This window comes from Callithrix jacchus, chromosome 13 (assembly GCF_049354715.1).
Source record: "Callithrix jacchus isolate 240 chromosome 13, calJac240_pri, whole genome shotgun sequence".
In the NCBI taxonomy this organism is placed as follows: domain Eukaryota; kingdom Metazoa; phylum Chordata; class Mammalia; order Primates; family Cebidae; genus Callithrix; species Callithrix jacchus.
The window spans coordinates 37,687,620-37,709,879 of record NC_133514.1 but is presented as its reverse complement, the minus strand read 5'-3'; the positions used below and the strand labels follow the sequence as shown (position 1 = coordinate 37,709,879).

Here is a 22,260-nt window from a genome sequence, read left to right as displayed (position 1 = left end):
CTTCTGTGTTGTGTTTATCAAATCAAGCCACAGGTCAGCCCAGATTCAAAGGCAGAAGAGACTTCACATTTAAATGGGAGAAGGGGCATGAGTATATAGTAAAAGGAGGGCATGTTAACAGCTGCATTGAAGGAAACTCTACCACAGTTATAGATTGTGATAACTTCTTCAAAGGAAATAAAACAGAGTAATGAGTTAGAAGGAAATTAGAGAACACCATTTTAGATAGAATGCATAGGGAATGTCTCTCTGCCGAAGAATGGGAATAACTGGTCACATCAAGGGAGAAGAAGAGCTTTAGAGCACAAAGAACAAACCAATAAAGTGACCTTTAGAGAAATTTTGAGAGGACAAGATTTCACTCTGAATAGGGTTGTGAGAGTGGAGAAAAAATGGTAGAAATAGAATTAAGATTTACATATGAAACAAAATTAATGATATTGATGAAATTGTACATAAGGTTTGAGGGAGACAGGAGTATCAGAGACACTCAGTTTTCTGTTTTAAGGAAATATATTAATCAAGTCTAATTTACTAGGATAGAAAATGTTGTTTGCCTTCCTTCTTTTATTTTTGTTCACTTGCCTTTGAGATGGAAAGGGGAACACAAGATTATGAGTGCACTTTTGAGAATGTTGAGCTTGATGGGCCTTCATAATACTACAGTTAAAATATCCAGAAGGTAATTAGTTGTATACATACAAGAAGCCACAAAGAATGCCTAATAAAGGATGTAAATTTTCAGAGTTATCAGAGTATAGATGAAATTAACAAATTCTAGATAGATACTTTCTACATTTTCACCATTAAAATGTTTTATTCATTATCTTGGTTAAGTAAATACAATAATGCATGTTAGTCCATAAAAATGCAAAGGTGGATAAAACATCTCACATATCTAATAATTTCCTCTCTATCTCAATTGGATTATAATAATTAGTTTCTTATCCCTAGTTTTAGCACTTTTTGTTTTTACTGTTTGCTAACAAAAAAATTCAAATAATGTACAAATTGCTAGAAAGGTGGGCACAGTGATGCTACTTAAACAGAATTCTTGGCTTGCAGTAACATCATAGAGTGGTTCAAACTGCTATTGGTTATTACATACATGAAGGCTCAAATTTATGGTGAATTGAACATGTCATAACGTGAAAGTAGAGTGCCCAACTACACACTGCATGAAGATGGAGGCCATCCATATACAAACCTGCATAAGATTAAAATATCATTTCAAATCTGGCTGGCTTAGTGAATGATATTTGGGTAAATGATTAATAATTTGAGAAAAATAAAGAAGTTAATTCTCTACACTTCAGGCAAAAGCAATTCCATGGATCTTAAATTCCAAAAATTACCAACTAGGAACACAAAAGTGGTAGAGGAATGTGCACTTAATTCTAAAACAGAGAATTTCCTAAAAGCAAGGAGCCAAAAAGAATGAGCTGACTGGAGTGCTGCAAACCAAACACTTCTGTAAGAAAATAAAAGCATAAAAAATAAAAGGCAAAAGCAAAAAGAATAACATGCGTAACATATAACACAAAAGGACTAGCATCAACATATATTGAGTAGAAAAGTCAATAAAGCAACAGGTAATTCACCTAAAAGGAGGGGATGAAAGAAAAAAAGGGAAATTTCAAAAAGAAAAGCCAACAGTCAAAACATAAATTAGTCCATGTCACCAAATTGAAAATTATAAAATGAAAACATAAGAAATCATTTTATATACTTAAACTGTACCTACAATCTTTCTTTATTAAACATGTATTTCCCAGTGCTTGACAAAATATTTGACTTAGACTCTGCTAGTGGAAAGACAGACTGACTAGAACAAAAACGCCATCAAGAACAATCATTTCTGCATTGCTTTGAGCTTCACATTTCTAATTCTGAGAATTAAGAGAATAATAATTATAGTGCACCAGGCTTTTGCAGAAGATTGAAGTCATGTCTGATAATAATGTGTAGAGTAACCTAAATGCCAAATAATAATCACTTAAATTATACTAGTACCTATGCAGAAAAACATCTGACAAAATATATTGCAAAATATTTGCAGAGATTAGCTGTGGTCATGATATTCCTTTTCCTTTTGTTTATGATTCATTCCTAAATGTTCTATAAATATTGTGAAGGTAGTTTTCTTGCAATAAAAATATTCACATATATTTTAAGTATTAATTTAGAACCATGAGCCATACAGATATACTTACTCTCCCAGGAAAACAATTTCGGTGTTGATTTCTCCTGACTTGAGTTGGAGGAAATTCCTCAGGAAAGCGGTCACACTTTCCACAGTGATGTTTCCACAGACCACAATGAACCTAGACAGCAAGAACAGGTGAGGTGGATCATCTGAGAAACACAAACACTTTCCTGTCAGCACTTAGAGCTGGACAATTAGCTGAAACTTGGTTTTCAGTAAATGTGGTATCTGCATCACCCATATTTTAAACATAGAAACACTAAGGACTGAATTTCCTTTTCTTTTTCTTTTTCTTTTTTTTTTTGAGATGGAGTTTCGCTCTTGTTACCCAGGCTGGAGTGCAATGGCACGATCTTGGCTCACCGCAACCTCCACCTCCTGGGTTCAGGCAATTCTCCTGCCTCAGCCTCCTGAGTAGCTGGGATTACAGGCATGCGCCACCATGCCCAGCTATTTTTTTTTTTTTTGTATTTTTAGTAGAGACAGGGTTTCACCATGTTGACCAGGATGGTCTCGTTCTCTTGACCTCGTGATCCTCCCGCTTCGGCCTCCCAAAGTGCTGGGATTACAGGCGTGAGCCACCGCGCCTGGCCCAAGACTGAATTTCCAATACAAAAGAAACATCAGATATCCATAGTCTTTTATCTCATCTCAAGTAGAATATGACTCCAAACATTTAAATTGCACTTAGCTTTTTAAGAATGCAAGAGTAACTATCATTATTGCTAGATATTTCACATTTATTTATAGCTTATAATAGACTTTTCATTCCATTTTTCATTTGATTCTTGGTTGTCTGATATGGAGTTTTTGTTGCTGTTGTTTGTTTTCTTGAGAAGCAGCAAAGTTCATCATTTTTTCCACAGCCAAGTACCATGGCTGAGAAAGCAACACATTCCGGGTGGTTTCAGCTTATTTTCCACATGTACAAATACCTAGTAGTTACAAAAATTTGAGCCCAGTGGAGAGATATTGAAGTCAGGTGCAGAACTCTATGCACATCGTTTTTGTCATGAAAAATTTTCTTAGGCTTAGTGCATTTAAAGGAGCTATTTTTCTCCTATTAATCATTGAAGAAAACTGAAAACATGACTTTAGCCTAACTTAATGTTAAAGTTCCAAAACCTTGTTGCCTGGTTTACTATGTGCCCCGTAGGCCTTTCCTGAGGCAAATGAAGGCAGATTTTGGCTTATCTAGGTAAATTCATTGCTTCTTATTATTTAATTTTTGTTCATTTCCTCATATTTTTCTTTTTCCCTTTATAGTCCTAGATCAGTTATAGTTTTCATCCAACTGTAATAAGAGGCTGCTTCAAAGGAGTCTGTCTCCATGATGCCTCTTTCATTACAGCAGACAGGAACGAAAATTCAAAAAGGATCACATCTAATTTAAGATCTCCATTTCATTCTTTTTGTCTTAGATGGGAACAAAGCCAAATGGAAACTAAGGTAACATAAATCCACAAAATAAATATTATAAAAACAACTCCATTCCATCTTCCTCCTGAGAACACATGGCTGTGGCATGGAGAAGAAAACAAACATCAGTCATCTAAGAGGTGCTATAGGAGAGAGGGTAGAAACTTCTAATCATGCTGGCACATTCTTATCTATAAATGAGCCCCAGATGGTTCAGTGGAGCTTTGGCTAAGAAAATGGAATTAAATTAATTATTTTAAATTGGAATCATGGCTTTAGTCTGATGTAAAGTTAAGGTTTATGTGGGTCTGTAAGGTATAGCTGTGGAAAGGTACTGTAGTAGTTTTGACACTATTTTTGTTACCTTTAAAATCACTTACCCAATAAAATGTTAAAACTGAAAAAAAAAAGTTACCTGTAACTTACCCATACGAGGAAAATAAGTAAGACAATTGGTAATGGCTGTAGGGGAAGCATTAGTGATAAGGAATGTACAAATAGTGCCATAGTCAATAATATTTATTAACAGCGAATTACAGCATTATCTGTAATTTTAGTTGACTTAGTGTTCTTATGAGCATCTATGTAGTGGTTTGTATCAAATAGCAAACATCATTTTCTTATGGTATTTAGTTGAGCATAGTTCTTTTTAGTGAATGAAGGATGTTACTGGTATATTTAACTTGGGTTCTACAGCTAAGCCAGATAATAGATGTCTAGAACGAGATATGTGGCTAACAGAATTTCTCAAACTGTAGAAGTTTCACTTAAAACACGACTTACTTGTTTCCTTTGAGTGCTTTATAGGAACTGGTGTATTTCCTCTTATTGGCAAACAGTTCCACCATTTCAGGCATAAAGTTTGCAAATAATATCTAAAATTGATCAATAAATAAAATCTTAGGTCTCATTATTTTGATGGATACTCCAAAAATTTCAAGATTAAAAAGGACAAAGAGGGTATATAAAACTTTCTGTCATCTAAGAGCACATAATAGCATGTTAACCATGTTAGCATTCACCCTGTTTTTCTTCCTTATATCAGCCTTTGGATTTTGTTAAAATTTAATATAAGGCTTTTCTACATTCAAAATGATGAAAGCAAAGAAAAGTGGCAAGATGACTTCCCCACATGTCTTATCCTTTTGTCACTTTTTTTTTGTTTTCATTTTTGAAGCAGTGTCTCAGTCTGTCTCCCAGGCTGGAGCATAGTAGCAAGATCTGGGCTCACTGCAAACTCAGCCTCCCAGGTTCAAGTGATTCTCCTGCCTCAGACTCCCAAGTGCCTAGGACTACAAGTGTCCACCACCATGCCCAGCTGATTTTTGTATTTTTAGTAGAGATAGGGTTCATCCATGTTGACCAGGCTGGTCTCGAACTCCTGATCTCAGGTGATCCACCTGCCTTGGCCTCCCAAAATGCTGGGATTACAGGCACAAGCCATCACACTTGGCCCTCCTTTTACCACTTTTAACTTCCCTTCTCCCTCTGACTTTATTCTATCTGGGGCTTGGAAAAATTAGAGCATATGAGACAGAGGAAGGTTAAGAGACAATGACTAAAATGAAGAGATGTGAGACGGTGGATGGGTAGATATCAAAAAAGTGGAGACCTCTGTTGTAGTTTTTAAGAAATTGAAATGAAAGTCACTAAAAGAAAAGGAGGCTTTTGCCTTTGCTACATTCATAAGTCAGGCACAGATGTTCACATCTCTAAAGTTAAATGCTGTTTTGATGAAAGGTTACTCATTTGGGCCGAGAGAAATGGAATTTTCTTCAGATCAAATCTCAAGTATCCTTCCTTTTTGAAGAAAGACTAATTTTATGGGCAAACTATGAAGGAAGATAGGTTTGCTCAAATCAATGTAGAGCCTAATAAGGAAAGTCTGCTTCTTTTGTCTACCATCCTTCATCCTTGACAACCAAGCGATTTTATCCTGAGTTCCAGGAGATGCAGTTTGGATCTATGCATGTTTTTATTTGCCCTTGACACTCTCCCAAAGTAATGCAACTTTCACTCTTAAACCTATACTGCTTCATTGATTATCATTAACCAAATGTTTTCTGGTTTATGAAGCTATATTCAAAATATATTAAAAATATTATTCACCAAACTCCCCAGGGTAAAGATCATCATGCAGATCCGTCCTAAGTATGTCTTGGGTACCACATCTCCAAAGCCAACAGTTGATGCTGTTATCACGACCAGGTAAATTGACTCAAAATATGATATAGTCTGTGAATTTCTACCTTCGAGCCAGGGATCACCAGAATTTTCCACCTGTCCAAACAGAGGAGAATCAGGAAAGGTGGTTTTCAGGTTGCTATGAAAAGTTTCCATAAATGGAAGAGTTTGTAAATTATGGGTAGTAACTGTAAAGTCTTGATTTCCTTAGTTGTGATCACTGCCAAAATCTGAGGGGCCTTATGGCTCCAGCTCAGCATTTGAAAAGCTCCACAGGGGACAGATGCCCCTGTGCTCTCTTTTCAAGTGGGCACAAGCATTGTATCCAGGAGCCAGGGGACTCCAAAGGCTGTCATCTCAGACTTAGCAATTATGACCTATTCTCACTTTTAAACCAGATTAGGGTTACCATTAAGGAAAGAAGCACTTAAATGTGCACTTCATTTCAGTGAGCTTAAGCACATAGAATGCTAGTATCTAAGGAAAAATAAACAGGTTTTCCAGGTAATTTCCTTCTTTGCATAATGGTCCTTTCAGTGATTTAAAAAAAATTTAAAAATATTTTCCTCTGATTTTTCCTTTGGGCCTTCACCTTTCAAGAAAACTAAATTTATCAGATTATCCCTTTATATTAGATAAATGAAGTAACTTAGACATTTATATCATATGTAATTTTCTTATAAATGTATGTAAAATATTACATAACATAATATAGTATAAATTATACATAACATACATTTATATATGTACATAGTTTATAATAAAATATTTATTTTTTTGTTTTCTCTTTTTAGACCTTTTTTTCCTCTTCATCTCACATATTTTCTAGATATTTTCCATTTCCATTTAGCACAAAAGATGATAATATCTTGGAGATATCTGACTAGGGGAAGTAGGTTTTTTGTTTTGTTGTTAAGAACCGGGATGGAAATTAGAAACCCTGTGGTTTGCTCAGATATTTGTTCCCTTTCAAAAGAGACGTGCCAAGCACTGACCCTTTCTTAAGTTTAATGAGTATGTTAAGAGTGTGGACTACTATAATATTCCACTCAGAAGTAGGAAAGGGATTATATTTCTGTTCTAACTCTCATGGCCAATAGTGGATATTGTTGCAAAGTCACTGACTTCTGGAGTCTTCACTATTTTCCAAGACTAGTACATCACACAAAAAAAAACAAATTTAAGTCACACGGATTTAAATCACTCGTACTTATTGGCACGGTTCCCTTTAAGCTAAAATCCCATATTGTTTTTTACAACATCGTAATACAGGGATTCGATATTATCCCTACACAACAGGTACAAAGTAAAACTAAATTTATTTTAACCTGAAAATACAGTACCCTTTACAGTAATTTAAAGAATGCTTTAAAATTTAACTAATTTGGTGTTTCAAATCCTTTTCCACTTCCTTAGTATTTCTTTAGTTTATGGAGGAAGGGAGCTGGCAGGCTTCTGTGGGTCTACTTATTTATACTGTTCTTCTTAACCATATCAGCATTGACCCATCAGTCCAAGGTGGGAAATACAGTTAAGATAAAGTATTATGGACTAATGTTAAGGGACTGAAATATTATCTATTTTAACTCCACATTTAAAAACTGAATTTTTATTATTTTAAACTTTGTTTCAATTTTAGATAAGACACACTATGAAGAAGAAGAATATGAGGGCACTCTTTCAACTCCTTTTACCTGCCCATCAACATTTATATTAGCTATATTACTTTCACATTGTGAATCTACATTCTAGTCTGTAATGATAATTACCTTGGTTATGTCTTAGCTCTATTTTACATCCATTCAGTAATCACTACTACTACTGTACTTCTTCTTCTTCTTTTTTTTGATGGAGTCTCTGTCTGTCACTCAAGCTGGAATGCAGTGGCATGATCTTGGCTCAATGAAACCTCCACCTCCTGGGCTCAAGTAATTCTCCTCCTGAGTAGCTGGGATTACAGGTGCCTGCCACCATGTGTGACTAGTTTTTGTATTTTTAGTATAGACGGGATTTCCCAGACTGGTCTCAAACTCCCAACCTCAGGTGATCCACCTACCTTGGCATCCCAAAGCACTGGAATTACAGGCACAAGCCACCAGTTCTGGCCAAAATATCAGGGTTTTTTTTTTTTTTTTTAGATGGAGTCTTATCCTGTTACCAAGGCTGGAGGGCAGTGGTGCAATCTCATCTCACTGCCACCTCTACCTCTCAAGTTAAAGCAATTCTCCTGCCTCAGTCTCTCGAGTAGCTGGGATTACGGGTGTGTGCCACCATGCCTGGCTAATTTTTTGTATTTTTAGTAAAGACAAGGTTTCACCATGTTAGCCAGGCTGGTCTCAAACTCCTGACCTCCAGTGATGTGCTTCACAAGTAGCTGAGATTATAGGCACCTGCCACCACACCTGGCTAATTTTTGTATATTTAGTAGAGATGAGGTTTTGCCATGTTAGCCAGGCTGGTCTCCAGCCCTTGACCTCCAATGATGTGCCCACCTTTCCCTTCCAAAGTGCTAGGATTACAGATGTGAGCCACTGCACCCGACCACTACCACTACTTCTTATCATGGCTTCCCCATTCTTCAATTCTCTTTTCACTGATTTTCTATGTGACTGAATTGTATCATTAAGTTTTAATACAGATTCAAAAGAAGCTTGCTGGTGCATTTCAGCTTGCATGCTTTAAATGACAGGACAGGTTACACTTTCTTTTATGCAAACTTTATAGACACTGCTGTATCATCTTCTGTATTGAACAACATTGCCAGGAAATCTGAAGTTAGTCTCCTTGATTTCCCCCTGTATAGACCTTGCTTTGCTCTGCTTGGATTATCTTTTTATCCCTGAACATCAGTAACTGCTCCAAGATATGATTGGAATTGATAATTTAGAATCATCTCTCCTGGAATACAGTCTATCCTTTACAAGTTTGACACCTTATTTTAAAACACTTTTCTGGTACAATTTGCTCTGTTATTTTCTATAAGACACTAATGATATTTCCATTAGGTTGAATCAATACTGCCCCCTTTGATGTTTCTTCTTCCTTACATTTGAGTATATTTGTTATTTTCCATGTCAAAATTTTTGCTCCAGTCCTGTCCATCATGTTTCTGAATGTGTTTTTGTCAAATTTGCTACATTTTACTTCCCTCTAATGTGGTTTTTAGCTCTGTAATACTCTTCTTATTTTTCTCCGATGCATTTTGGCCCACTTTCAATTCCTTCTATTGTTTAATAATCCCTTAGTTAAAACCTTATAAATATTATATAAAGGATCATTTTTAGTTTTTCTAAAAAGCTTATTTGTATTTTTTAAATATAAAGCTTATTTGTATTTTTCTATAAAGCTTATTTGTATTTTTTTTTCTCTTAACTTTTTCTTTGTTCTCTTGGACAAATTATCTTAATTGTTGCTTTCATAACTGTTTTATTTTGTAACTTCTATTTTACTAATGTTGCTCTGCTCCAAAACACCTTCTAGTTACTTTTAGCAGGATTTAGGCGCAGGTGCCATATTGATTCCTTTCTAGTTAAAACTCATCTTTGAATAATATCATCTTTTAGCTGAAGGATAGTGTGAGAATGGGAAGATGGTGATTAGGACAACCATAGCTCTTATTTTGGCTTGCCATTTCAAATATCCTCTCAATAAAATCTGCTATTGTATTTGCTCTGGGATATAGCTCTTTTAGTTTTTTAATGTTCTAGAAACTGGTACGGTTCAAAGTGGCACCATTTAATTCACAAGCCATCTGATTGCTTCTCCTTTTTTCTGTGCTTACATCCTTGCTGGAGGTCTCCTTTCCTGGGAGATCAGATGTCCAGCAGGGAAACATGCTCACATTCTTGGAGGACTGGAGCAAGAATATAAGGATTTAAGTAGGCCTGGCAGAGCCTGTGTAATACCCATAAGCACCTGCTGTATATAGGGAGAAACTATTCTTCATCTATGGCTGTGGGTGGCCTTGGGAGAGTGGGATAATTAGAACATTATATTTTCCCAAAGAATTAAGAAATTTGATTTTTATGTGAGCTCTTTATAAAAGTCAGCAAGTGACAAAAAATAGTAAACAAAAAATACAAACATAATTAGGTCAATTATAATAATATGCTTGTAGTTGTAGGCCACATTTAGCCTTAGCACCTCTCATTGAAACAGCTATTAAAGGAAAAAGAAAAAAGTCCTAATGGCTTTTCCTTTGGCATCCTTTGGTGACCAGGATGTCTCTAGAGGGACACTGACAGCTGCTGCTCCCCTGGTTGGCCCGGGACTCTAAGCTTATGAAGAAATAGTGCTACATTTTACCTATTGCTGATACCTTTGGAGCTTACTAGGTCTTTTCCTAAGAGTAGGTTTTGAAAGTTGGAAGGGGGAGGAGAGATACCTTGATTGTAGGAGATGAGTATTTGTGAGAATATTAGGTAAAGAAAACCTGAAAAAGGGAAGTGAAAAGACACACCTCTCACTGGCTTACAGTGATGGAGACAGGGGCTCAGCAGGTTCCCTTCCATTTTTCAATAAAAGGATGCTGGTAACAATAGACACCACTAGGGATTATGATGAAATACTTACCAGGTGAATGACTCCTGCTGCTGTGAACCAGGTACTGAGAGTTACTGACAACAGTTTGGAAAACTTCACTGAGTCACTAGAGGAAGAGAGACAAAGAGTGGTTGGGTCTCTCTAACAGAGTCCAGAACAACATAAACACCTCATCCTCTAAGATGTTTCTACACAAAGTGTGGCTTATGGATCAGACGGAATGGTGTTACCCGAGAATATATTTGAAATGTGGCATCCAAGGCACTACCCTGATCTCCCAATCTGCATTCGTACAAGATTCTTTGCCTGATTCATATACATGTTAGAGGTTGAGAAACACAGCTCTGAAACTTGCCTAGTCCCATATGCTTGTTTGGAAAATTCGAATTTTTCTGTGATAGCCACTAGCCTCACATCACTTTTAAAAATATACTACATGTGGATCATAGAGATTGTTACATTGTCCAACATAATAATATACAATGCATTATGCCAGGAATCTAAGGACTAGAAATCCAGGGAGCAGATTTGCAAAATAAAATTCTGAGCAGAACCCAAAAATCTAGTCACTCAGACTGCTGAACTGATAACCGGGTCTTTAAGAGAAGAAGGACTAGAGGAGTGCTTGTCAGCTAAGTAGAGCCCTGGAGTTTAGCTAAGATCTCCATGGTTTTCAGGCAGGACCACCTGTCACACAGGAACAGTCTTTCCTCCTCCAGCTTCTCCAGAATTCATAAACACATAGCAGTGAAATCCACTATGGCCTCCAATATGTGATGCTTCTAATTTTACTGTTAAGGTATGGAGATTTTGAGTGGGTAACAGACCAAACTGCTGAAAATTTTACAAGTATTGATGCTCAAAGGTAGTTTGGATTATGTTCTTGTTGTTGTCTGGAAATACTTAGGTGGCTATTTTTCCGTAAGCAATAGTTCACTGCTGCTACTGGGTAACTTATGCTTTAAGGAATTGTGTTATACTCCAAAGCTTGAAAAATTGTTTCTTTTTTTGTTTTAACCTAGCCAGGAGACACATGAGTCAAATATGTAGAACCAATGCCTCTGAATTGCTTTGACTTTTTTTTTTTTTTGGTGGGGGGAGGGACCTAGAATTAAAACCTAAATCAACTTATATACCATAGCTTTACAAAACAAAGACTAAACCAGCTCTTTAAAATGATTGCAAAGTTTTCAGCTAATGTAAGATATAATATAATGGGAGAATGTGAACAAATATTATCTTGGCAGCTGAGACATTTCATGATCTTTGCACTGAAATTCTGATAAGACATGTATTGAGTTTAAGGTCCAGTTAATACATTTATTTTCTAATCCAAACTAGTATGTAAGCAGTACTTTGGTCAGGACTACTTACCTGGTCTTGGTGACTTGTAGAATTTGCAAGATTTGAGGGAGTTCTAGCAGCCGCAATGCTCTTAGGAACCTTAAACCTACAAACCAATGGAAAGAAGAAAGCTGCCAAAACCAGAGGGTCACCTTAGAGGGAGCTGACCTTATAATGCCATTGGAATTGCTTGCATTCTTTTTCTCCCTGACATGTTCCAAATTTATTCTCATGTTATAGGTTTAACAGCATAACCTGCAGTTCAAATACTAGCCCTGACACTGTTGCAACCTAAGGCAATCCCCTCGACTTCTCTAGTTCCTTATCTGTGAGATGGGAATGTAAAACGTAGAACAGTGCTATTATAATAGTACCAACCTCACAGAGTTGTTGCATCCATATCAAGCATGTAGAAGCATGCCTCACATGTTATGGAGACTATTCATTTTACTCTATTTAACTCTTCTTTAGACTGGAGAGCAAATTTACCCTTAACCACTTAAACTCCTGACTATACAATCTCTATGATATGCTTCACAATGTTTGTATGATGTTTTTCTTTAGGTGGCATGATAATATTAGCAAGGAATAGAATTCATATGTAGTTTATAGATAATAAATTATAATATAAAATTACCTGAAACTGATAAAAGCTACATAATATTCATGCACTGTCAACACATCTGCCTTAAAGACAAAACACCTAATTAAACAATTAAAATGTCATAGCACATATGGAGATGATGACTAGCTTTTAAAGACAAAGGGAGGATTTTCATCTCCCCCTGTTCCTGTGGGATCCCAGCATAAAGGTGCTATGAGGGGAATGGGATGTTGGAGGTTTGCATCTCACCTCACAAATGCAGCCAATTCCATCAACAACTATTGAACACCTACTGTGTGCCTGCTGCACTGCTAAGTGTTGAAGTAAAAAAAAATGGTTTCTGCAAGTGTATTACAATACCATACTATTAAGGTGAGAGGTTTTTAAAATGACAGCCAGGCATTAAGGAAAAATGAAAAATAGATATTTATAAATGAATGCTGAGTTTTTATTTTTTCATAGATATTGCTCCCAATACCCACAGCACACGTACCTAGCCAATTGCTCTTCAAATAATAAGAAATAAAGGTTGGTGGGATAGTAAAGATGTCTACAATGGAATTCATCTCCAGCCAGAACTTGATCTTGTCATCAGCTGCCATAAACTATGAAATGGAAACAGAATAACACAAATTCTATTACCCTTAAGTATTTAAAAGAGAACACAAGATATACCATTATCCAGCTACATTTTACTTATCAACTGGAGCCCTGATCTCCTATTTTACATATTTACAGACACAAATATTTATATGATATGTAGATGCTTCGGGAGGCCAAGGCAGGCTGATAGCTTGAGGTCAGGAGTTGAGACCAGCCTAAACAACATGGCAAAACTTTGTCTCTACCAAAAATACAAAAATTAGCTGGTCGTAGTTGGAGGTGCCTGTAATCACAGGTGCCTGTCATCCTAGCTACCTGGCAGGCTGAAGCAGGAGAACCACTTGAATCTGGGAGGTAGAGGTTGCAGTGAGCTGAGAACATCCCACTGTACTCCAGCCTAGGTGGCAAAGCAAGACCCTTTCTTCAAAAAAAAAAATATGTTTTTATATAGAGCATGCCTATATATACATACATGTATGTGTATATTTTATATATACACAGTCTCCTGCAAACATGGAATGAATAATGACATTTAAATCTAGATCTAGAACAGGTCTTAACAAATGCTTCTAGAATTAGATATTTAATAAATTAGTGTAACAAAATAAAACAGATACAAAATTGTTTTCCATATTTGTGTTGCATGCATGCCACAGGTGGAACCAAGGACATCCCCAGAGACTCAGTACTAAGTTCTGCTAGCTTGTCATTATTAGTAAACATGGGAATCCAGTAAGGAGGTCATGGCAACATGATGATGGCATTTAACAAAAGAATCATTTTCATTTATATGTATATATATGTGTGTGTGTGTGTGTGTGTGTGTGTGTGTGTGTGTATGTATATACACATATATGTTATTGCACTTTAGGTTCTGGGGTACATGTGCAGAACATGCAGGATTGTTGCATAGGTACATACATGGCAATGTGGCTTGCTGCCTCTATCCTCGTCACCTATATCTGGCATTTCTCTTCATGTTATTCCTCCCCAACTCCCTGTGCCCCACTGTCCCTTTCCTAGTTCCCCCCAACAGACCCCAGTGTGTGATGCTCCCTTCCCTGTGTCCATGTGTTCTCATTGTTCAACACCCACCTATGAGTGAGAACATGCAGTGTTTGATTTTCTGTTCTTGTGTCAGTTTGCTGAGAATTATGGTTTCCAGGTTCATCCATGTCCCTATAAAGGACACAAACTCATCATTTTTATGGCTGCATAGCACTCCATGGTGTATATGTGCCACATTTTCCTTGTCTAGTCTATCATCAATGGGCATTTGGAATGGTTCCAGGTCTTTGCTATTGTAAACAGTGCCGCAATGAGCATACATGTGCATGTGTCTTTATAACAGAACAATTTATAATCCTTTGGATATACACCCAATAATGGGATTGCTGGGTCAAATGGAATTTCTATTTCTAAGTCTATGGGGAATCACCGCACTGTCTTCCACAATGGACGAACTAATTTACACTCCTACCAACAGTGTAAAAGTGTTCCTATTTCTCCACATCCTCTTCAGCATCTGTTGTCTCCAGATTTTTTAATGAGTGCTATTCTAACTGGCGTGAGATGGTATCTCAATTTGGTTTTGATCTGTATTTCTCTAATGATCAATGATGATGAGCATTTTTTTCATATGTTTTTTGGTCTCATATATGTCTTCCTTTGAGAAGTGTCTGTTCATATCCTTTGCCCACTTTTGAATGGATTTGTTTGTTTTTTTTTCTTGTAAATCTGTTTTAGTTCTTTGTAGATTCTGGATATTAGCCCTTTGTCAGTTGGATAGATTGCAAAATTTTTTTCCTATTCTGTTGGTTGCTGGTTCACTCTAATGATTGTTTCTTTTGCTGTGCAGAAGCTCTGGAGTTTAATTAGATTCTGTTTGTCTATTTTGGCTTCTGCTGCCAATGCTTTTGGTGTTTTAGTTAGGAAGTCCTTGCCTATGCCTATGTCCTTAATGGTTTTGCCTAGGTTTTCTTCTAGGGTTTTTATGCTGTTGGGTTTTATGTTTAAATCTTTAAATCCATCTGGAGTTAATTTCTGTATAAGGTATACGGAAGGGGTACAGTTTCAGCCTTCTGCACATGACTAGCCAGTTTTCCCAGCACCATTTATTAAACAGGGAATCCTTTCCCCATGCTTGTTTTTGTCAGGTTTGTCAAAGATCAGATGGTTGTAGATGTGTGGCTTTGCCTCCAAGGCCTCTGTTCTGTTCCATTGGTCTATATCTCTGTTTTGCACCAGTATCATGCTGTTTTTTATTACTGTTGCCTTGCTGTACAGTTTGAAGTCAGGTAGTGTGATGCCTCCAGCTTTGTTCTTTTTGGTTAGAATTGACTTGTCTATGAGGGCTAACTTTTGGTTCCATATGAAGTTTAAGGTGTTTTTTTCCAGTTCTGTGAAGAAGGTCATAGGAAGTTTGATGGGGATAGTGTTGAATCTATAAATTACTTTAGGCAGTACGGCCATTTTCATATTATTGATTCTTCCTAAGCATGAGCATGTAATGTTACTCCATCTGTGTCCTCTCTTATTTCCTTGAGCAGTGGTTTGTAGTTCTCCTTGAAGAGGTCCTTTATATCCCTTGTTAGCTGTATTCCTAGCTATTTTGTTCTCTTTGTAGCAGTTGCGAATGGCAGTTCATTCTTGATTTGAATCTTTAAAGTCTATTATTGGTGTATAGGAATGCTTGTGATTTCTGCACATTGATTTTGTATCCTGAGACTTTGCTGAAGTTGCTTATCAGTTTCAGGAGATTTTGGGCTTAGAGGATGGGGTCTTCTAAATATACAATCATATCAACGAGAAATAGAGACAATTTGACTTCCTCCTTTCCTAATTGAATACTCTTTATTTCTTTTTCTTGCCTGATTGCTCTGGCTAGAGCTTCCAATACTACATTGAATAGGAGTGGTGAGAGAGGGCATCCTTCTCTAGTGCTAGATTTCAAAGGGAATGCTTCCAGTTTTTGCCCATTCAGTATGATATTGGAAGTGGGTTTGTTTTAAATAGCTTTTATTGTTTTGAGATACATTCCACTGATACCTAGTTTATTGAGAGTTTTTAGCAGAAAGGGCTGTTGAATTTTTCAAAGGCCTTCTCTGCATCTATTTAGATAATCATGTGCTTTTTGTCTTTTGTTCTGTTTATGGAAGACACAAGTACAGTTCAACATACACAAGTCTATAAACGTGGTGGATTACGTTTATAGACTTGTGTATGTTAAACTGTACTTGTGTCTTCAGGATGAAGCCTACTTGATCATGATGGATAAGCTTGTTGATGTGCTGTTGTAATTGGTCTGCCAGTATTTTATTGAAGATTTTTGCATATCTGTTCATCATGAACATTGGCCTGAAGTTTTCTTTTCTTGTTGAGTCTCTGCTGGGTTTTGGTATCAGGATGATGTTGGTCTTATCAAATGATCTGGGAAAAATTTCCTCTTTTTGGATTGTTTGGAATAGTTTCAGAAGGAGTGGTACAAACTCCTATTTTTATGTCTGGTAGAATTCGGCTGTGAACCCATCTGGACCTGGGCTTTTTTTGGTTGATAGGCTATTAATTGCTGCCTCCACTTCAGCCCCTGTTATTGGTCTATTCAGGGTTTCAACTTCTTCCTGGTTTAGGCTTAGGAGGGTGCAAGTGTCCAGGAATTTATCCATTTCTTCCAGGTTTACTGGTTTATGTGCAGAGAGTTGTTTGTAGTAGTCTCTGATTGTAATTTGTATTTCTATGGAATCTGTGGTAATATCCCCTTTATCATTTTTTATTGTATCTATTTGATTCTTCTCTCTTTTTATTATTAATATGACTAGTGGTGTGTCTAAAACCAGCTCCTGGATTGACTAATTTTTCGAAGTGTTTTTTGTGTCTCTATCTCCTTCAGTTCTGCTCTGATCTTAGTTATTTCTTGTCTTCTGCTAGCTTTTGAGTTCTTTTGATCTTGCTCCTCTAGCTCTTTCAATTTTGATGATAGGGTGTCAATTTTAGACCTTTCCTTGCTTCTCATGTGGACATATTTAGTGCTATAAATTTCCCTCTAGACACTGCTTTAACTGTGTCCTGGAGATTCTGGTACATTGTGTCTTCATTCTCGTTGGTTTTGAAGAACATCTTTATTTCTGCCTTCATTTTATTGTTTATCCAGTCAACATTCAAGAGCCAGTTGTTCAGTTTCCATGACATTGTGTGGTTCTGAGTTAGTTTCTTAATCCTGAGTTCTAATTTGATTGCACTGTTGTCTGAGACTGTTTGTGATGATTTCCGTTCTTTTGCATTTGCTGATTAGTGATTTACTTCCAATTATGTGGTCAATTTTAGAGTAGGTGTGATGTGGTGCTGAGAAGAATGTACATTATGTGGATTTGGGGTGCAGTGTTCTGTAAATGTCTAACAGGTTTTCTTGGTCCAGATCCAAGTTTAAGTCCTGGATATGCTTGTTAATTTTCTGTCTTGTTGATCCATCTGATATTGACAGTGGAATGTTAAAGTCTCCTACTATTATTGTGTGGGAGTCTAAGTATCTTTGTAGGTTGTTAAGAACTTGCTGAATGTATCTGGGTGCTCCTGTATTGGGTGTGCATATACTTAGGATCGTTAGTTCTTCTTGTTGCATCGATCCTTTTCCCATTATGTAATTTCCTTCTTTGTCTCTTTTGATCTTTGTTGGTTTAAAGTCTATTTTATCAGAGACTAGGATTAAATCTTCTGCTTTTTTTTTGCTCTCAATTTGCTTGGTAAATCTTCCTCCATCCCTTTATTTTGAATTTCATATCTAGCCAAACTAAGACATTGGCATGTGAGATGGGTTTCCTGGATAGAGCACACCAATGGTTTTGACTTTTTATCCAATTTGCCAATCTGTGTCTTTTGATTGGGGCATTTAGCCCATTTACATTTAAGGTTAATATTATTATGTGTGAATTTGATCCTGCCATTTTGATGCTAGCTGGTTGTTTTGCTCATTAGTTGATACAGTTTCTTCATTGTGTCCATGCCCTTTACCATTTGGTACATTTTGGAGAGGCTGGTACTGGTTCTTCCTTTCTAGGTTTTGTGCTTCTTTTAGGAGCTCTTCTAGGGCAGTACTGGTAGGGATGAAATCTCTGAGCAATTGCTTGTTCATAAAAGATTTTATTTCTTCTTTGTGTGTGAAGCTTAGTTTGGCTAGATATGAAATTCTGGGTTGAAAGTTCTTTTCTTTAAGGATGTTGAATATTGGCCCCCACTTTCTTCTGGCTTGTAAGATTTCTGCTGAGATAGGCTGTGAGTCTGATGGGCTTTCCTCTCTGGGTATCCCCACTTTTCTCTCTGGCTGTGCTTAGCATTTTTTCCTTCATTTCAACCCTGGTGAATCTGCCATTTATGTTCCTTAGGGCTGCTTTTCTTGAGGAATATTTTTGTGGTGTTCTCTGTATTTCCTGGATTTGAATATTGGCCTGCCTTGCTATGTTGGGGAAGTTCTCCTGGTTAATGTCCTGAAGAGTGGTTTCCAGCTTGGATTCATTCTGTCCATCACATTCAGGAGAATGTACAGAGCTATCAAACATAAATTAGGTCTTTTTACATAATCCCATATTTTTGGAGACTTTTAAAATTTATTTTTACTCTTTTTTTCTCTAATCTTTCCTTCTCATTTTATTTCATTGAGTTGATCTTCAATCTCTGATATCCTTTCTTCTGCTTGGTCGATTTGGCTATAGAAACTTGTGTATGCTTCATGAAGTTCTCGCATTGTGTTTTTCAGCTGCATTTTCATTTTTTATTGAAACCTTTAACCTGGTTTATTGTTTCAAGTGCAGGAGAGAGAGTTATTAGGTATCAGTATATATTTAACAAGTTAGGGCACAGACCACCTATCTTTAGAGTTTGAAAACTCGGGCAGTATGTAGGACCAACTGAGGCACAGTTAGTTCTCTGCATGTTGTGCCTGTGGTGTTTGGATTTCACTCCCACTTTTGATAGGTACTTACTCTCAATCCAAAATAGAAACTGAAGAAAGCATTGAAAGCCAAATCAATAGGGATGGTTTTGTCTTCATATGACAAACAGCTTCTAACAGGGCTGGAAAAGAAATAAGGACGGTTTGCAAAGATGAACATTTTAAAAGTACTGTCTATATAACACTAACTAAAGGAAAAGAACAGGAAATTTTTTCATTATTCACCATGATTTCAGACACTTAAGTTCAGATCTCAAGGAAATTGCTTTTCTCTTGGGAGTAGAGGAATGCATGAACAAAACCAGCGGACTGCCCATGGAGCTAGAAATAACAGGAAAATTACCCACAATTTCTTTCATAGGATGTATTGATTTTATTTCCATTTTAACAATGGGGATTCAGAGCCAGAGAGATTATGGGGCTCTTCTTGGTTTGCAAGAACATCTATCCAGTCAGGATATTTCAACATTTGTTCTCTTCTGATATAGAGATACTCTAGGTCAAATGGATTGATTTGAACCAAATTCAAAGAAAATCTCCTAAAATATCTCTTAGGAATTTACAATGCAAACAACCAGTTTCCCTAGGTTCTCTATAGTTGCCTGGTTTTTGTGGCCATGCAATCCCCATTCCATTTTAGCTAAAAATCCAATATAATTCCCAGGTGATTGACATGGAATTCAGATTAGATTGGGCTTTGTCCAGAATAGCTGCCCTAACTGTGAGAAATACGAAAGGAATGCTTTCAGAAGACAGCAGTCAACAATTTGCTTCCTTGTCACAGGTGAGGGCTGGCATTTTCCTTTCTCAGTCCCATCCAAAGTTGCTTGAAACCTATGAGAAACCCTGAAACTACAACAGAGTTTCTACTCCAGCACCCAAGGAAACTAAAGGCATATGAAACCTTCATGAGTGGCCTAAGTGAGGGAAAGAAAGCTGAAGGCTGGCATTCTAGAGACTCCAGAGCAAATCAGGGGTGGGGGTTGTACAACACCCTGACCCCTAGCAGTGGAAGGTGACAGGATACAAGGAAACGCTTGTATATTGTACAGAGCTGAGCTTAGTGCTTAGTGGGGGAAGCTAAACACATCATTCTTTTTTATAAGTGTGTATGTGTGTGTGCATGTGTGTGTGTGAAAGTATATTAAGCATTATTCCTGAGGAGAAAATTATAAATTAGCTGAGCAACATACAGATACAGCAGACAAGCATGACTGGACCTTGTACTCACTCAGTAGATTTGATTAAATAGATTATAAGAGACCCGATGCTCAGCACAAAGACAAGGATCATCTGAAAATAAAAAACAGGGACACATGTCTTAATCTATTTCATTGACATTAAAAAAATTAACAAAAGTGTGTGTCTCTTTTTATCATACCTATGTACATGCAGCCATTTATTCACATATAATTTATGTTAGCATTCATTAATTCATCCATTTATCCATTCAAGAAAACTTGATTAGACCTTTTCTGAGTATTAAAAAAAAGAACATGTACCCATTTTACTTACCAAATTTTAACTTGCACACACATTTCAGAATACAGAGTTTGTTCTTCTTGCTGTTTCTAGAGACTTTTAATCTTTGATCTCAAGATATACTATCATGTATTCACCCATCAAACATCTATTACGTGCTTAATAGGCATTATGCAATTTATAACATGCTAGAAAAGAAGGAGCTACTGGAAATAGACCCTGGATCTGAATCTTTGGTGTTATGATAGAAGAAATAAGTCCAGACATGTGCTCCCTAAAGGATAGCCAGAATTTTCACAGTAGGGAAAATGCTACAATGAGAAGAAGGTGAGATTTTACCATGCCAATGCCTCTGGTCTGTAAAACAGGGGGAACTTGGGGAATGCAATTAGAAACTGTCCATTCAAAGCCCTGGATGTGTTTGGATAAAATCTTTTGCAGCCTTTGTGACATTTCAGGTTAATTTTAGGTAATTTAGCATTCCTCCAATTATTTATAGTCTCCAAACCATCCAGCTTTTGAGCATGTTTAGTTGAGTGTAATTCTAACAATAAAACTCTGAATTTTATTTATGATTAAATCTTTTATTTATTTGTTTATTTATATTTACTTATTTATTTTGAGATGGAGTCTTGCTCTATCCCCAGGCTGGAGTGCAGTGGCATGATCTCAGCTCACTGCAACCTCTGTCTCCTGGGTCCAAGTGATTCTCTTGCCTAATCCTCCCAATTAGCTGGGACTACAGATGTGCACCATCCCATGCCCAGCTAATTTTTGGATTTTTAGTAGAGACAGGGTTTCACCATGTTGGCCGGGATGATCTCTTGACCTCATGATCTGCCTACCTCAGCCTCCCAAAGTGCTGGGATTACAGGTGTGAACCACTGTGCCCAGCCAAATCTTCTCTTTATTTTAGCTCAGATGTTCCTTGGGTGGGCTAAGTATATTAGGAAAGGACTCAGTTTCACCTCTATTAACTCTTTTTAGGTTTTTATTCCTAGTTTCTGCTGACTAGGCTACCTCTGACCTCTCCAGAATTGTAGCTCCGTGTGGGGATGGAACAGAAAGGAGAGATAAGACAAGAAACTGTCTTGCTGCACTGGTATTAGATAATGATGCTTACACCCTGGGGCTCTCTGGGTATGAAAGATCTTTAACGTTTACTTTCATGGGTGGTCTCATTGCTCTTTGGAGATTCCAACTTAATTCATATTCAAATTCCAGAAATATTTCTCTAGCTCCTCTTATGACCCAAGTACTCTTCTGTTTAGCAGTGAGCAGTATACGCAAAGATCCCTGCCCTCCACAGCCAGGATGACAAATGAAGATAATTAATATGCAAATTATCTGAAATGTTAGAGGCTAAATGCTATGAACATAAAGTGAAGCAAAATAAAGGGGATAAATGCAAGAGGAAGGGGAAGGGGAAGAGGAAGACAGTCGTTTTGATATTTAGTGGCTGAGCATTCCGTTTTTGGTTCCCTTGATTTCAGTGAAGCGAGTTCTTTCACTGCAACTGTTTTCTCTCTCTCTTTTGTTTTCTGCTGGAACCTTATCCTCCCAGATTCTCCATTCATATGGTTATAGAAGTCTCGCCCATGTGATCCACGTCAGGCCCATGGAAACTCTTAAAGTTTCTTTGCTCCCACAAACACTGGAAGGGACAGATTATGCCCTGGGTGGCATCTCATCTGACACAAAGCAAGCCCAACAGTAAGCCACAAAGGAGCCACAGACCTGTCCTCCGTGCTCCCAAAGTTCCAAAGGAGGCAAATTGAGATTTCTGAGTGGTCCCTCTTCAGCTTCCTGTCCTAAGTTTGAGATGAGAGGAAAGCACCCCCATATTTCTGCAACAGCAAAGCTCCTTCCAAAAAATGCTCTTCTATTTTTAATTCACCCTAGTTTACATGTGATTGGGTAAGAGGCTGGGAG

At 37.1% G+C, this 22,260-nt stretch overlaps 1 protein-coding gene across 3 annotated transcripts in view; it reads right to left on the bottom strand.

Annotated features, from left to right (window-relative positions):
- KCNU1 (potassium calcium-activated channel subfamily U member 1) overlaps window positions 1-22,260 on the bottom strand; it is a 144,954-nt gene that overhangs the window by 106,328 nt on the left and 16,366 nt on the right. For all 3 annotated transcript variants that reach the window (XR_008475938.2, XM_035270261.3, XM_054243837.2), the window contains exons 3-10: window positions 20,078-20,139; window positions 18,878-18,968; window positions 12,793-12,904; window positions 11,726-11,801; window positions 10,382-10,457; window positions 5,735-5,905; window positions 4,409-4,500; window positions 2,214-2,324 (exon numbers count right to left, since the gene is read on the bottom strand). Coding sequence is in view for 2 of the 3 variants with exons in the window: in XM_035270261.3 (XP_035126152.1) it covers window positions 2,214-2,324; window positions 4,409-4,500; window positions 5,735-5,905; window positions 10,382-10,457; window positions 11,726-11,801; window positions 12,793-12,904; window positions 18,878-18,968; window positions 20,078-20,139 (791 nt within the window). In the remaining variant the exon portion in view is untranslated. The remainder of the gene's footprint in view (window positions 1-2,213; window positions 2,325-4,408; window positions 4,501-5,734; window positions 5,906-10,381; window positions 10,458-11,725; window positions 11,802-12,792; window positions 12,905-18,877; window positions 18,969-20,077; window positions 20,140-22,260) is intronic.